Source organism: Athene cunicularia, assembly GCF_003259725.1.
Source record: "Athene cunicularia isolate RWA chromosome 2 unlocalized genomic scaffold, athCun1 chr2_part1, whole genome shotgun sequence".
Lineage (NCBI taxonomy): Eukaryota > Metazoa > Chordata > Aves > Strigiformes > Strigidae > Athene > Athene cunicularia.
In genome coordinates, this window is record NW_020799095.1 from 74,207,169 (window position 1) to 74,223,610 (window position 16,442).

Sequence of the window (16,442 nt, forward strand, 5' to 3'; positions counted from 1 at the left end):
TTGTCATCTTCTCTGATTCAAACCACAGGAAAAATACTCAGATTTAGCTTGCATGCTAGTTAAAAAGGAACAATACTATCTTATCTGGCCACTATTCACATTTATCCCTTACCAAGGGACTTTTCATTGGCTTTTTAAGTATTCTGTCATTTTTAGCATGAAGCTCATAGAACTGTAACAATTCAATATCATTCAGCTATCTGTAAAGAACTTCTCTAATAGTTCATCTAACAGGCAGTAAGAATTCATCTGAAACCACAAGACTAAACTGTAAACAATAGACTGAATCCATCAAATCAACACCATGTCAGAAACGGAAAATTTATCAAGGTCTTCCCCCAGTGGCTATTTTCAACAATTTTCATTAAATCTAGGCACATTTTAAATTTGCTATTCAGTAGTCAAACAGATCTGAATAAAAAGTCTTTTCTAATAATTAGTTTACAAGTGAGTTAATTTCTCAATTACAATTTAAGCTTTTACATTTTATTAGTAAGTATCAACAGAGAATGAAGCTCACTTGGAAAAGTAGCTCCTATAAAGTCAGGTCAGGAAGAAAAACAGTATAGTCCATAGTAGTCCAATACTAGTCTTTCAAATCTTTCAATATAATGGACTTCAATTACCTATCCAGAGTCCATGAAATTTAGGGGAAAAAAAAATTAATTGTGAGAGCCCCTTGATCTGATTAGTTTATTAGCTTTACAAACAAATGACCATGCACATTTCCTCTTTGAAGTTAAGACAGTAAAATTCTCTTCATTCCCAGTGCATGACTACCTTAAGATTTCAGTGAGATATATAACTTCATTTATATATATATATATATATATATGTATAAGTTCATTTAAGGCACCACTATCGGTTTTTCAAGCACACCAGTTATCTAAGCTTGTAAGCTAACAAGTGATTTTCTAGTAATATACAGTAATTATCCTCAGTGAAATCAGACTTTCTATTCCTAAAAGAATTTACTCTCCTAAAATTACTGCCTTCTACTTTGCAACCAAGCCATGTTGTCAAGATATTGTAATCTAAAATGAATGACAAAGTCCTGTAATTTCTACAGTGTTCCTCTCTCTCTCTCCTCCCTCTATTCATTTATCGCAAAAGGAAAGAAGATCCATGATATAACAGAAATGAAGTCATATATCTAATAATGATAAGTAGTAGTTCTTCAATATCTTTACACAGAAAGACAACTCCATCAATCTTCAAAGAGAAATGCATGTTTAAATAAGGCAAAATAAAACCTTCTGTCCAGAGGAAGAACATGACTTGTACATACACATGCACGTATAATTTTTGCACCAATTCTGGTTGCTAAAGACAAAGCTATTGCTTTACCAGATGGGAAGAAGTAATGACCTGAAACCAGAAAAAAAAGCATCTAATGTTTGTTTGGGGATTTTTTTGAGCAGTTCCAATGAAGATTTTGTCAAAATCTCTAGCTATCCCAAAGTCAAAAGCCACAGCTTTGAAATCCTAAATAAATTTTCAAGGTATTTGCCAGAGCAATCCTATAATCTACCCATCTAATTTATTTTCATTATGCATCACCAGGAAGCAAACAGTATTTAACACTGTAATCCACAGTACGTACTTACACTTAACAGCAAACTCTAATCCAGCCACATCGCTGATGAAGAAAAAAACAACACAACCCCCCCCAATCCAAAACAAACAAACCCAAATTAAAAAAAAAATCCCACTATTTTAACTTCAGTGCTATATAATCATTATTCTAGAGAGCCCTAGCCGTCTTTTTCCTCACTGCATTCTCAGGGAGCATGAAGCCCAGACTGCCTCTCTTCACAAAAATGTACTACAAAAATGCTATGTCTTTGTCCCTTAGTTTTACAAGGAGATCCTCCCTATGTAGAGAGGTTATAATAAATAAAAGAAACCTTCCTACAAAACATGCCCTCAAGAATGAGTTAAAACAGGCTTGCGTAGTAAGATCGCAAGTTTCATCACCATCAGCTTCAGTATGTCATTAGATCAGCTGACATATCAAAGTGTCACATACCAGGAACAGGGATACCAGTGTGTATTTTACACAAAAGAACAACTCACGTGAACTCTGGACATCTGATTCATGGTAATAAAGTTTATGCAGGCTCTAAGATTCAGTTGCCCATAATAGAGCTCGTTCATCAGAAAACAGTTTGATCATTAATGTAATGTATAAATAACAACCATTAATTCAGTCCCACATGACCTCCTTTTGAAAGAAGGTACAAGCTGTAGCCTAAGCTATCCTGTGTCCACTGATCATTTTTTACCATGATTTAATCAAATACATAATTTTATACAACTTTCACGAGAACAGAAACTGCTCTATTTAATCTAGAATAATCAGGCCAATTTAACAGCAAAAATAGTTTTACCCTGTGATGAGGACAACCCTGGAAAAAGAAAGCAAAAAAAGCTCAACAGGAAGTATGGAAAATACCTGTTAGCTAACAGTGAAGTCAATAACCATTTGATTTTTCTCACTTCGGCTAACTAAAGCACACGAAAGAACTCAAAATTTGAAGAAAAATGATACTATAGTCATCGCTTTCTAGGCCACCTTCAGAATAAGCATTTTATCTTAAGTTGTACACACAACTATTAGAAGTACTAAGAAATATTATTACTTCATTGTGTGCAGAATCCAAGATTAGAGCAGCAGCACAGGATATGCTAATCTTACAAATGCTGACTACATAGGCATGCTGGCTCATTTAAGTGTCTTTGAGGTTGGCAGAACTAAGTATATTACCTTCCGGCTTGTCAAGTGACATCCTTTGATGGTTAAGCTTTTTGTGTGAGGCAATTTCAGAGATGGATTTTCAAAACACACTTAAAGCAATCCATGCCAACATAATACTTTCCCAAAGAATACCCAGCTAGCTTCCCTTCAAGTAAGTGTTCAAACAATAGTAACATACTGCTATTAAGAGGCAGTAATATACAAATGTAAGTGAAAAAATACTTAGTAAATTGCAAAGGTTGTTTGTGCCACACATAGGTCCATCTTGCTTTTTAAATTTCTTTCAGAAGATTAAGGGTGAGACTCGACATTTAATTTTTGACCAAGAGTACTGAAATCCAGTATACTAAATTAAAAAAAGGGGCCTGGCACTTGAGGTTCCAACTAATGTACTATACAACAAGTGATGCCAGTTCATGAACCAAACTTAACATTATACTATTCTATCAAGTCATCAACCTAAGGAAACAAACAAGACACTTACCTCAGAGTAAGCCAAGGTAATATGCTCATATATCCCTTGATGATGATGGATAGCATCTTCTAAGTCTTGCAGTTCTGAGGGAAGCTCTACCTCACCACAGGCTTTACACCATGAGTCCACATTGCTCATGTACTGCAACAGGAAAAAAATAACAACATTCTGCTTGATTTTGGGTTCTATCAATAAGTACACACATGTTGGTAATATACAAAAGAACAGGCATCTGTGTGACAGCCACTGAAGAGACTTTTTTTAAGGGAAAAATGTCTAATCTATTTCTCTCTCAACTGACCAAAATGAAACTTACATCAGAACAGAAACAAATATTCAAGTCTGACTATACTTGTACTTTTAGTTATATGGAACTCTCTGAGCCATTCACAAGCAGACAGGCTTAGCTGTATGTTGGCAGCCTTCAGAACCAATTAAACTGTTGGCAATATTGATGCTTCAAGTTGAATCTTCCTCCTTTTCTTGACTTTGCAACTAAGAAAAAGTTTACTTCACCCTGCACCTGCCATTTCAGGTGCATGAAAGCCAACTAAGATCTTCTCTACACAAAGAGGTAAAACATGGTACAGCTTTCAAGTCCAGACCCTCGGCTCTTACCCATTAACTGCCTGTGCAGATACTCATTGTATCATGAGGTATCACCTCACCCTTTTCAAGTCTTCAGAGGAAACCAAGTTACTTTGCACATGTGTGCCCATGCGCGCGCACACACACACACACACACAAGGAATTAATGGTCAACTGTTCACTGAAACACTCCATAGTTGACTTTTTCTGGAAAGAGATCATCAAGGAGGCAAAGCAATGTCAGAGCACAAGAACTTTACATCTCAGTCCCCACAGCACTACCACCTACACACAGAGCAGCAGTAAATCCATTTGGCAAGCTACTACAGCAGCAAGCATGTAAAGGATTTACAACTTAAGTGGGCATCTCTTAGGACTAACACTGAACTTTGAGCACACAGCTATGTCAGCATAGCTGCTCAAGCCAAGCCTTTCAGAGGGGAAATTGAGGATACTGCAACAGAATCTCTTCTGCAGACAATTTAAGTTATCTCTGAAGCTTAAGCTGTCTTGACAGACAAGAAACTGCCAACATAGCTGCATGCACAGTGAAAGTTCTGTCAACTTATTTTTGACAGCTAGGGGGCAAGAATTTTATACCCTTGTTATGCTAGAAAAGGATAGAGGAAAACAGAATCTGTTTTTCTAGGAGTTTTCATAGCTGTTAAACTTAGTACAGCCAAGCAGACGTGCTATCTTAAAGTACGTTTGTCCTCTATTCATGTCAAGTTCAAGTCTCAACAGTTTTAAGAGACCAAGCCATTTCTGTCATCATATGTATCTTAATTCCTGGAGCACACATAGTCTTTTGAGGAAAAAGCAATCCACAGACCATTTCTGGTACTCCATTATTGTCTGAAAGCTGGGAGAAAGGGTGATACTTAAGATACTTATTTAATTCTCATTTCATCAAAGGACCATTTTAAAAATCACTGATGTTAAGCACTGAACATTGAAAGCAGCTCCACATGGAACCAGAGAGCTACACCTCTTGCAGCAGTCAGCAGACACTGATAGCTGGGTGCAGTCTTCACTGTGTCTGACAGTAGGTAGTGACACTACCTGTCACTTGAAAGGGAACACATGCATTCAAGAAGGGTGTGTTAGTTCTTTGGCTGCTTATTTTTTAATCATCCTTTTATGTAGGTTAAGCATTACCAGTCTCTAAAGGGGTCATTCCTCTCATCCCAAACCCTCTTTCCTTGAACTTACTCTCCACTGTTAATGAAACAGCTAATATATCACAGCCAGGTATCTTACAAAGCAACTAGGACAATCCATCACAGTTAATCATAAAATGAAAACCACAGAAGGAACAATTAAAAAGTAAATTAATCCCAGCAGATACTGCACTATTTTCTCTCATTCTTCTCTCTCCTCCTGTTTACACTTACATTTAGTGCTGAGGAAGGTAACACCAACCCTTATCATAGTTGCCCAGCACACAGAGACAAAATTTACTCTCCCGACTTCTGATGAACATCATTTTCTTATGAAAAAGGACAGCATCTGAGTCAGGGTATATCTATTTGTTTATGTTTCACCATCTCTCCCCTACACATATGGCTGACAGTGCTTAAATGTAAACCTGAATAACCCAAGCAATTAGAAAAGGATCAATACTGGTAAGGTACCACACTGTGTCTATCAAATGCTTCAAGCTGGTTGGTGACTTCTGTACCAGAAAACAATTCCTTCCTCTCCTTTTTATGCTGCCCTTATGAAAAGTCTGCTGAAAATATTTATTATAGTGGCATCAGTTTGTATACTTTAGTCTGTCTTAAGGACAGTTAAACCAATGGCACCACTAACAATGAAAAGCAATGGGTCTTCCCATCTTAATACATTCACATTCCTAATTTCTGGACATTTATGAAGTTGAGTATCTGTGTAGTATAAATATTGGGAAAAAAACCCCACCCTTGTTAAAATAAAGTGGGCTGCTTCCTTCTATTTCTGCTCTTATCAACTCCCAAGTGATTTCTTCATTTATTCCAAATTAAAGTTATATCAGATGAGACCTTTTCTTGGATCCAATTTAGCAAGGCAAATGGAAAAATAAGTATCTACAGCATCCATACAGGACAAGAGAGCTTCCGTTAGCCATAACCACCCAAGAACCTCTGCTCTCCAAATTCACCAGAGACATACAGAGCAGACATTCTATAATATCAATGGGTGACTCAACAGCACACACATAGCAACTCCTTCAGAACTGAACTCCCTTGAGGCAAAACCATTGTCTATTAACTTGGGGATATTTATTCCTATTTCCCCTACATATACCTCTTCTCTGGCAGTTACACACTGTTAATGACTTAATTAAAATAATTGGTATAGGCCTAAAGCTAAAATTTTTGTTTAATATAGGAGGAATCTCTTATGGGATACTAAGTAAACATCTCCCACCACAATTTCAGATTCAGAAAAGAGTTAATTAGCTTCTTAACTTTCAAGCCAGTTCAACTTAGTTTTCTATAAGCAATTACTTTGAGTTGAATTTTGACACTCAAGGACTGATTGGGGTGAGTCATGAGGACAATAGAACAAGTGACGATTTCTGGATGTAGGAAAGACATTATTTTGATACTAACTATACTAATTTTATTCATTCCTTTCTTTTAACCTAAAAGCTTCATATAGTTAAGCATTTATGTCCACTTCATTTTTATTCACATAACTAATTTGGCTAAGTTTTATCTCGCATTGATAGGAGCAAGGCATTTTGTGGAGAATGTAAGGACTGTGGGCTGTCCTGAGAACAAGTTTTTGTTTGAGTATCAGCTGAAATCAGCAGAAATAAATGCTCTGGCCTTCTTGATGACCTTTTCAATCACTGTTTCGTACTTCTGTCTCAATCAAAAGCAAACAGTACAACTCACCATTCCAGCATGGAAACTTGTCAGTGTCCTCCCCATTCACTAACCTGTTCAGCTTTCTGATGGAAGATGGAGGACATATCCAGTAATGTGCTACGTTCATCCAAGGCTGCAGCAAATGCCTTCCATTCTTGCTCCAACTGACTAGCAATCTGTTTTATTTGCTGTGAAGCATAATGGCCAGACTCAACCAGGCGATTTGCTACTGACATGATGCGGTTTATGTTTACATACACATTCTATGGAGGAAAAGGAAGGAAAAATTAGTGGAAGCTAGCAGACCACTTAAATACAGAAGTATACTTCTATAAAATTCTTCTTTATTACAGTACTGCTTAACAGACTGGCTTTATTTGCCAAATTTGTACAAATCTAGCTGTATAATGTAACAGCCTATCTGTATTACTGACAAAGGAGAAGGACAACTTGAAAAGACCAGAGAGTCTCAAGCTAACATTAACTGTCAGCTTAAGCAGTCATACCATATGAAGATCCATTATTACAATGAAGAGCTAACCATATTTTGCAACAGCCTCAATAAGGCCATTTAGAGACATTCAAAAAGACATTCAGACACACACACACTATAGGAAAATCAAAGTATAATTAGTAAGCACTTGAACTATCCATGGTATGCATGTGTGCGACATCACTCTACAAATCTTTACACCAACTTCTGAAAGTATTTCTACTTTTTAAGTAACAAAATACAGAACTCTGAGTTCTAAGGAGTTCAACAGATTCAGTTTTTATTTTCCTGCCACTATATTACCTCAGAGCTAGTGCTGAAAACTAGACAAATAAATTCTCTAGCATACTGACATTACTCACTGATGGCTCTTAGTCACTCTAATTTTCAATCCTAAGTTTCTACTTCCTGCAAAGCCAAAAAGAAAACAACTTTACCACCAGGTTTTTAAGTAGCTCTTCCAGAGCTACTTGTATATAATGCTGAGTTGACACTTCTTCTAACTGGACTAACTCTCATACATCTAGAATGAAGTTCTTAGAATCACAGGATTGTTGAGGCTGGAGATCATCTAGTCCAACATCCCTGCTCAGAGCATGTTCAATCAGAGCAGGTTGCACACAGTCATGTCCAGTGGGGTTTTGAGAATCTCTAAGAATAGAGAGACCACAATCTCTCTAGGCAACCTGTTCCAGTGGGTTTTATGTTTAAATGTAATTTCTTGTATTTCAACTTGTGCCTATTACCTCTTGTTCTGTTCCTGGATACCATGAAAAAAAGTCTGATTCTGTCTTCTTTATTCCCTCCCATCAGATACTTGTATTTTTGTATACCTAAGGTCCCTCCTAAGCATTCCTTTACCCAGGGTGACCAATCCCAGCTCTCTCAGTCTCTCTTTGAACAAGGCAAACATGCCCTACGGGTGCTTCATAGAAGAACTTGGTCATGGTGACTTCCCAGAAAGGGAATGAGAGCTTTCCAGATAATGCTGTCCTGCAGGAAAACTCTAACTTGTATGGATACACTTGGAGCAACCCCAGTTCAGCCCTGTTTTGTTGATTACAGTGTCCCTTTTGTTCACATCACAGCAAACCCTTTGCTTGCCAACCTAGCTCACCACTTCTCACTTGATTGTTGGTCCTCTTCTACCTCTTCCACCATTCTTATCCTAAAAGCTCTTCTTGTCAGGTTGTCTGGCCTGCTGGCAAAGATACTTTTGCCCCACTTAGTCAAACAGCAATCCTTGATCCGCAGAGAGAGGGTCCCATGGCTGTAGAAACCAAAACTCTGTTGCCAACTTCAGCTGTGTAAATAGTTGTTGATCTGCAGGATCCATCTACTTTCTCACCAGCAAGACAGAGAAAACCATCTGGGTTCCCATGCCCTTGACCATGGCCTCTCGAGCCATGCAGTCATGCTTGAAACTTTCCAGGTCACCCCTGGCAGTATCACTGGTGCTTGCATGGAAGAGAGGCAGAGGGCAATAGTCTGAGGGCTGGACAAGCTTTGGCAGTCTTCCCACAATGTCCCAAACCCAAGCCCCCAGCAAGAAGCAAACTTGCACAGAGAATGAGTCAGATTGGTAGATGGGTGTCTATTCCCTGCAGAAGGGAGTCTCCCATTACTATAACTCGCCTCTTCCTTTTGGTGCTCCTGTGTGCCTCAGACTCAGATGGCACAGATGCTTTATTTGACAGTTCCCAGCTCCTCATCAGCCGTGAGGTCAATAAATCTGTTCTGTAGCTGCAAATCTTCAGGTGGAGCAGAAATCTTCCTCCTAGTGCCAGAAGCAATTATCTTCCAACCTTCATTATCATGGGCTCCACTTCCCAAACAGACAGGCACAGGCTCTGCCTTACCCTTCTCCCTTCAGAACAGTTGGTAGTTTGGGCTCTTGAAGCTGTAGAGTGTTGGAAAAGATCTGGTCAATCTCATTATCTTTGATGCTGTGCAGACTGCTGACCTCCTCCTGCAGTTCCCTTACTTACTTGGTGACACAGATCCCTAATAACACCTCCTAGGGGCAATGAAACCATCTCCTGCTGTTCCAGTCTTGGCAAAAAGGACACAGGCATTCCCTGCAGCCCTGGACCTACTGAGCTGCATCCTCCTTCTAGATTGAGGCCTCTGATGTTACAGGGATAGCCGGTCCAGCAGTATCTGGGGATTGTGCCCTGGGGGGGGGCATCACCATCACTGCTAAGGAAGTTTGCTGTTCTGAGCAGAGTTGCTGGCCCTTTCTGCAGCACAAACTGCTGCATCCTTTGGCTACTTCTGTTAGCTGCACTTCTTCTTACTTATGTCCTAAAAATTATATGTCGGGTCAAACTGCCAAACACTATCACACAACAGCTGGGAAGACAACACCACTATGAAAATCTCGACATTCCGCAAAGAAATATTTTTCCCTCTTGTTCACACAGCGCATTCTGGAATACCAGTATACAGGAAATGTCACAGAGCACTTAGCTAGCTCTCAGCAGCAGCATTGCAACCTTCTCTGATCAAGAATTGAGAAACCGAGTCCAGTGAGCCATGGGGAATAGAACTGACCACAAGCAGCCTCAGCAAAGATCACAGATGAACAAGTGACAGAATAACAAAACCTTCTGATTTTGCTCAAGAACTGTATCATTATATTACCATACAGAGAGATGTGACAGGCAGCCTGTACCAAAATCTGACTATAGCTCTGCCAGTAAGAGAGGTCAGGGGAGAAGGCTGGCATGTGGACACTCAGCACCATGCAGACACTAAGTATCTGAGGTGGAACCATTACCTGCTGGCATCAAGCCACTGCCCAGAGTCTGACACTGGCTGGCTGGATAAAGTGTTGCAGTTCCTCCAGGCTTTGCTGTGCTGACTCATCAGAATGGTAACTGGCACAGGTCTCTATTAATTGTAACTGTATGCACATATGCAAGCAGGAGCATACCTAACACAGCCTACACCTCAGCTGGTCCACTTAATAAAACTGAGCACAGCAGTGTTGTGCTGGCTGTTTTTCCTTCCTGTACAATACTAGCTTTTCATTTTTTAGGTTATCCCACACATCTATGCTCTCCTCTTAAGCACATCCAAACAACTGGAAAAGACCTGCTATTTCCAACAAATTTTTAAAAGACTGGAGAACGTTTAGGCCTATTAAAGTCTATGTAGCATAAATACAAGACTGCTAAATTAATCCAGAAAGCCATTACATGTCTTTACAGTGGTGTGAAAAAACATGTGCCAAAAGAGAAAAGAATAAAGGCTATATTAGACTGCCATTTGAACTGTTTGTGTATCATAATAAAGGAATTTTGAAAATTCTGGCATGACAGTTAGATACGAAGGACAGAGCACCATAAATGTGAAGTTAAACAAATAAAAACTCAGTTGTGGTTAAAATGTATCTATTTTCCCATGGCAATCTGGCTTCACAAGTGTGGAAGAACACCCCCTGTAGCAGTATGAATGCGAATTAATACACTGAACACTTTCCAAGCTATGTATACCACATTCCTTTCCTCAAAACCAAAACAGTGCAATATCATCAACTGTTTTTTTCTCCCAACTATCATATCCCTCTCTCCATGATATATCTAACTAGAGGTTTAAGTTTCAGTCTTTTAGAATGCAATGACCCAAAAGAAACAGATTTAGTTAAGGAGGAAAAGGATCTCAAATAGTAACTCACTACAATTGGACTGTCTTTAACTGATCCTTGAAGGTTAACAAATATTGTTCCATTTTCTAAAATGACTGGCAGGTCTGCTGTCACTATTGCATGCATATTTTGTGCACTGCTTTGGAAGCGCTGTTCCAAGTAAACTAGTGCTCATTCCCCAGGGACTGGTGTCTTATTGAATGGATTTACACACTAGTTTTACTTAAAGAAGCAACAGCTACCAGGTAATAACTGTTAAAGACTTATTCAGCCACCTCATTTACATCATGCGAATCTGTATGAAACATCTGCAGCTTCTACATGTGTATCAACTGTCTAAAAAGTGAAAGGTTAAAGTGATACTGTTTCTTTCATTGTTACACACGACTACTGTAACAACTAAGAAAGGAACAATTCAAGTTACTGCATTACAGTACGTATAGCAAGTACACAAACATACTTTATACAACAGTTTTCTCTCACAGCCAGAAGCTGAAAAGACACCTTACAATATCTGAAAGCTCCTCATTGCAGAATTATTCCCTAAAGGGAAAAAAAAAATAAAAGCACTATAAAAAAAGTATTGCTCAGCAAGGCAACACAAATTAGTAGCCTAACACAAGCTGTAGTGCACTGTGTCATTCTTTGGCATGTGCCTGAAAGACAAGTACGTAGTGGAAAGTATAGGTGACAGCCTGCCAGCTTAACTGAACTTCTATCACACTCAATACAAAACAAAGCTGGCAGATGCCCTGAAGGTTCCATTTTATTTCCTGATTTTCCCAGACCCATTTAGACAATGTTTGTTTAGCTCTTAAGATTTCAAACACTAGTGTTCTGACACAGAGACTATTAAGCATTCAGTGTTAAACACAACCACCTCAGTGACATGGTTCATAAGCAGCATAAGTGACACCTCTATATAGACTGTAGTGAGCTTGAACTACTCATCTGTGATGGAAATATTTTAGCAATGGAATCTCCAAATCATCTGCCATTTCACATACAAATGGCCACCAAGACAAGGTGTAGCATTAATGTATGAAATAACATCTGCTTTAATGATTTAAATGTTTTCTAACATCTCTTCTATTCTCGCTCTTGCAGCAACAGTAAAACTCTCAGTTTGGGAATCCAAATTTCAAAGATGAGGGCTGCAGAAAAACTAAAGGTATCACCTGAACTCTTCCCTTGAAAAAAAAAAAAAAAAAAGTAAGTAAAACTCAGCAACATATAGACTACAATTAAGGAAAGTGTTTAACCTGTTCTTCAACTACAAGAATCCTCAACATATTCTCAGGTAACTATTTAACCATTGCAATACTCACTGAAACAAGTGAATTTATATTTCACTGTAACTTTCCTCAAATTTATAATCTCTTTCCTACATTTTTTTAATGGTAGACCTGGGGAATCTTACTGCAAGACTATATAGTCCAACACCAACACCACCTTCTTCCCTCTCTTACTTTTCACTTGCCTTCACTTTCTCATATTAAGTACCCATGCCTTCAACCTCTCCTTACAGCCATACGATTTTCATCTGGATGTTCCCCATTACAACATGAAGTATGGGGTTCTAAACTGGAGCTAGTTCTCTAGTAGGACCAACTGAATCAGAGCAATTTATTTACAAATCCTGAGTTCAGCACCCCCAATAAGTATCAAGAATGTAGTAAGATTTGCATCTTTGCAGTAACACCACTGTCACCTTTAGTTCATGATTCATTGACATGAACATACTTGTTGCTGTATTAACAACCTTACCAGCTGATTGCTTTCTAAAAATGGCCTTCTTAACGATTGCATATCTAGACTATTCTATTTCATCTTGTTAATTTTGGAGTGCTCCTCAGAAGTTGTAAATAGCCCGAACTCATTTTGACTTTTTAGTCTCTTCTCAGGTTGGTGGCATCCAGACATTGCATCTAAGTATCAACTACTCCTGCACCAGAAAGATTCCCTTACAGATGTACACTCAAAAAACATCCTCCCAGTATGAGAGCTGTGAAGACCCTGAACTTCATGAACATCACAAACCCACTGTTTGTTTGAACTATGGTTATTCAGAACTCCCAAAACCTTGACTGATTACATTTTACCTACTCTACCACCCCATGCTTATTTAGAGTCTTTATCTTGTCTATCTGGGATCTTAGATTGGTTGGACAGTTGATGGATTTCACCATTTAACTTTTATTTATTTTTAGTGAAAGGCCTGCCTGAGCAATCTATTAGTTTAAAATATAACAAACAAACAAACCACCAAGATCCACAAACCAGAGATGTCCCCCCTGCCAAGACAGAAGAGCTATCTTACTACCATTCTGCACAAGGTCTGTTATGAAAATCTACATTTCAAAGCAATCTGAGAGAGAATGAACAATTCACAACCTGTGGTCTTGTTCTCATTTGCTTAAGTCTCAGAGGACCCAGGGGAGTCTAGAATTCACACAGTGCTTAAATCTATCCCAAGTGGCAACACTGTATGTTTACAAAAATATATATTTAAAATAAAAAGAATCTCAAGAGTGAAATATGTCAGTAGTACAAAGGAAGAGGAAAAAGTCACACTAGCTGCCAGCTAAACTGGGTTTACCTCACCTGACCTTCTTGATGTTTTCATTTGTACCAATCACTATGGGTTGATTTGAGCAAGCCAAGCAAAACATCTTTGTAACTTTTAACTCTGTAAATCCAGTGGTATTCAGTTGTTGTGTTCATACTTTTATTTTAACCTCCCAAAACGCTCACTAGTGCTCATCTCTGCACTCTCTTTTTGGATATTAATTATTTGATTACTACCTTCATAAAGTGGTTTAGTACATGCAAACAGTCTGTTCTGAGAACATTCATCAACTTCGCAATATGCTTAGAAGACTTTTTGGTTATGGTTAATAAACGTATCTTCTACTGATGATTCTATCAGCCCTGAGACAAGCAGTAGTCATAGCATGCCCTTTAATAGTAGCCAGTGTCAGCTTTCCCCAAAGGCAGTTTCCCTTCACCTACAACACTCTGTGCACCAGTGCAGTGAGGGACACAGTTAAACTGTAATGAAAAGCAAGGTCATTTGGTCTAGCAAGAGTACAAGAAAATATTCAAGTAGGTAACATCCTCTTCACCCATATTTCATATGATTGCTTTTGTTTCCCTTGTGTCCCAGCAGGCATATAGAAAACGGCAGGAAAAAGAGTGAACAGACACAGCATGAGTCTTTCCCACTCTTGCATGCAAGACTGACTGATCATATCAACATGGGTACTTGGTTTTCCCAGTTCAAAAACTTGACAGATAATTTTTGTATTTGTAATGCCTATGATGCATTATTTGCAAGTTTCTCCCTTAAAAGGTACTAAAAACTTGTTTTGAGAAGTGAAGCATTCATTTAGTCACCCAAAGAGGAACTTCAAACTGAAACTGAGTATTGCTTAACTCAAATAAATCTCAGGACTTGACAACAGCAATTCACTGTTGCTGAAAGCAGGCCTTTTAAATTGTCCTAAAAATCCATTCTCATCTTTAGAGAGGAGAATCATTGTGAGTTTATATTTCCCCACAGTTTGGGAACATGGGATCTACTCGACCTATAAAAACACAGGCTTGCATTTATCAGCGCACAGATGCTTCAATTCAGTAATAGCAGGTCACACACCTACAGCTGCACAAGTGAACTATCTTTCAGAGAGCCACATCAACCTGTGTGTAAAGCAATGGTACTCAAACATATGACCACCTCCAACGCACACCACTGCACCTATCCAGCTTTTCTCTGGAACAGTGTGACTGCAGTGAGAACCAGTCTGTGTATTAAGCCTATGACTTGCATGAACTTATTCCTGTTACCTTGAAGTGTAACCACATGAGCCTATCACATACTCAATACACAAGATTCCTAAACACATTGCTTGCTAATGAAGCTGCTGAAAGTACAGTTAAATCTCCGCCCCCAATGTATTCTTCACCTTTTTGTTTTGCAACATTTGGTTTAAATTTCCAATTACTTTGTGCTATAATACTGAAAATCAAATTTTAAATATGGCAGAAAGCCATTACAAGGAAAAAAAAATATTCAGCAAATCCTCTTGGTCCTTGATGTAACCAGATCCTGTTCATGACAGGAACTAAGTAGCTTTCACAATGGCTTACATCCAGGTGGCTCACTTCAGACTGGAAGACTAGATTAAAATTTTGGCATCTCACCCAAAGGCCGTCACTCTTTCGCACCCCAGTCTGGCATAAGCAGCTGCAGAAGTTGCCCTCCTGCACCTCACCGAAAGCCAAGCTGCTACTTGGGAAGGAAGGGGAGATAGGAGAGCCAGCCATTGACAGAGGGTAGCACCTGCTGTGAAGAGAGCATGTGCCCTGCGGCAACCACAATGCGTTGGGAAAAGCAGCTGCAACGTCAATTATCAGGGTTAAGCTGTGAGCAAGTGCAAGAGGTTGCATTTAGCTGCTTGGGCAGCATTTATCCTTTGAACAGCACTTCCCCACCTAAAGTGAGCCTAAGTAAACTGCCTGGAAAGCAAGATCTATTAGGGTCCAATTAGGGCCACAATGAAAAGCCATCAAAATCTCCTGCATTATACATAGATGCCACTCTTCCTTCCTCTACCCCATCCAATTGAATAAATTTGCATGGTTGTAGATGGTTAAAAGTTACATTCCATCTCTAGTGTTAGAGCATTCACATAAGAGATCTTAAATCAACTCTCTGGTTACTGAAGAGTTACACCAACAGTAACAGTGAACAAACAATAGCTTAAGCAGAGTGTATGTGAAGAGTGGTCAGGAAGAAGCTGACCATGCTTGCAGGAGTTTAAGCATTTTTCCAGCCTACCAAAATTAAATCTGTTCACATAATTTTTTTTAGTGTCACATTCAGTTTAATCTTTCCCCCTGATCTACATTATAAGGCCTTTGCCATTTAACCAAATAAACCCCAGAAAATCTGAACTCTGCTTAATCCAAAACCAGGGACTGATCGTTTTGAATTTGTATTTTCCTACTCTGTGCCAAAGAACCACTTTCTTGCAGGGCTATGATAGAAAAACACATCAAAAACCTGCAGCTTGTTTTTCCTTTTTTGAATATTTGGACTGTTAATTTGCCCCAAATTTAAGCTGTTCCTTGCATGCCTCAAGAAATCATTGTACAGGCTGAGAAAAAAAACCAACCCTCTAATTAATGCATTTGACTACTATAGGCAAAACAAGAGATTAACAGCAAAAGACTAACAGTAAAAACAGAGCAGGAGAGATTATGCTACATCACTCAAGTGCTTTCTACTGTTGACAGCTTCTGAACAGTATGGAAGGGAGGGGGGAGGAAAGTCATCCAATTTGAAGAAAAGAGGACAACAGTGACTAATACAAGGACAAGCTGACAGATGAAGAATTTAACCTTTACAGTGGAAGCCCAAGAATTGCCTGGAAGGCCATTCAAAATTACTAAGTTCCAAAACTCACATCAGTGATACCTATCCTGTGAGTTTCTTTCTGCTCTGCTTCAGAAGCAGAGGAATGAGCAACAAGAATGAGGTACTCCATAAAGGAAATTCCCTGTGCCTGTGGAGTGAACCTGTACCTTCCAAACCTAATGGTCAAAGTTACCTCCATATATGA

The 16,442-nt window shown here is 38.9% G+C and overlaps 1 protein-coding gene across 2 annotated transcripts in view; it reads right to left on the bottom strand.

Annotated features, from left to right (window-relative positions):
* TRIO (trio Rho guanine nucleotide exchange factor) overlaps positions 1-16,442 on the bottom strand; it is a 198,004-nt gene that overhangs the window by 148,652 nt on the left and 32,910 nt on the right. For both annotated transcript variants that reach the window (XM_026841539.1, XM_026841540.1), the window contains exons 7-8: positions 6,748-6,939; positions 3,243-3,374 (exon numbers count right to left, since the gene is read on the bottom strand). In XM_026841539.1, the coding sequence (XP_026697340.1) occupies positions 3,243-3,374; positions 6,748-6,939 (324 nt within the window). The remainder of the gene's footprint in view (positions 1-3,242; positions 3,375-6,747; positions 6,940-16,442) is intronic.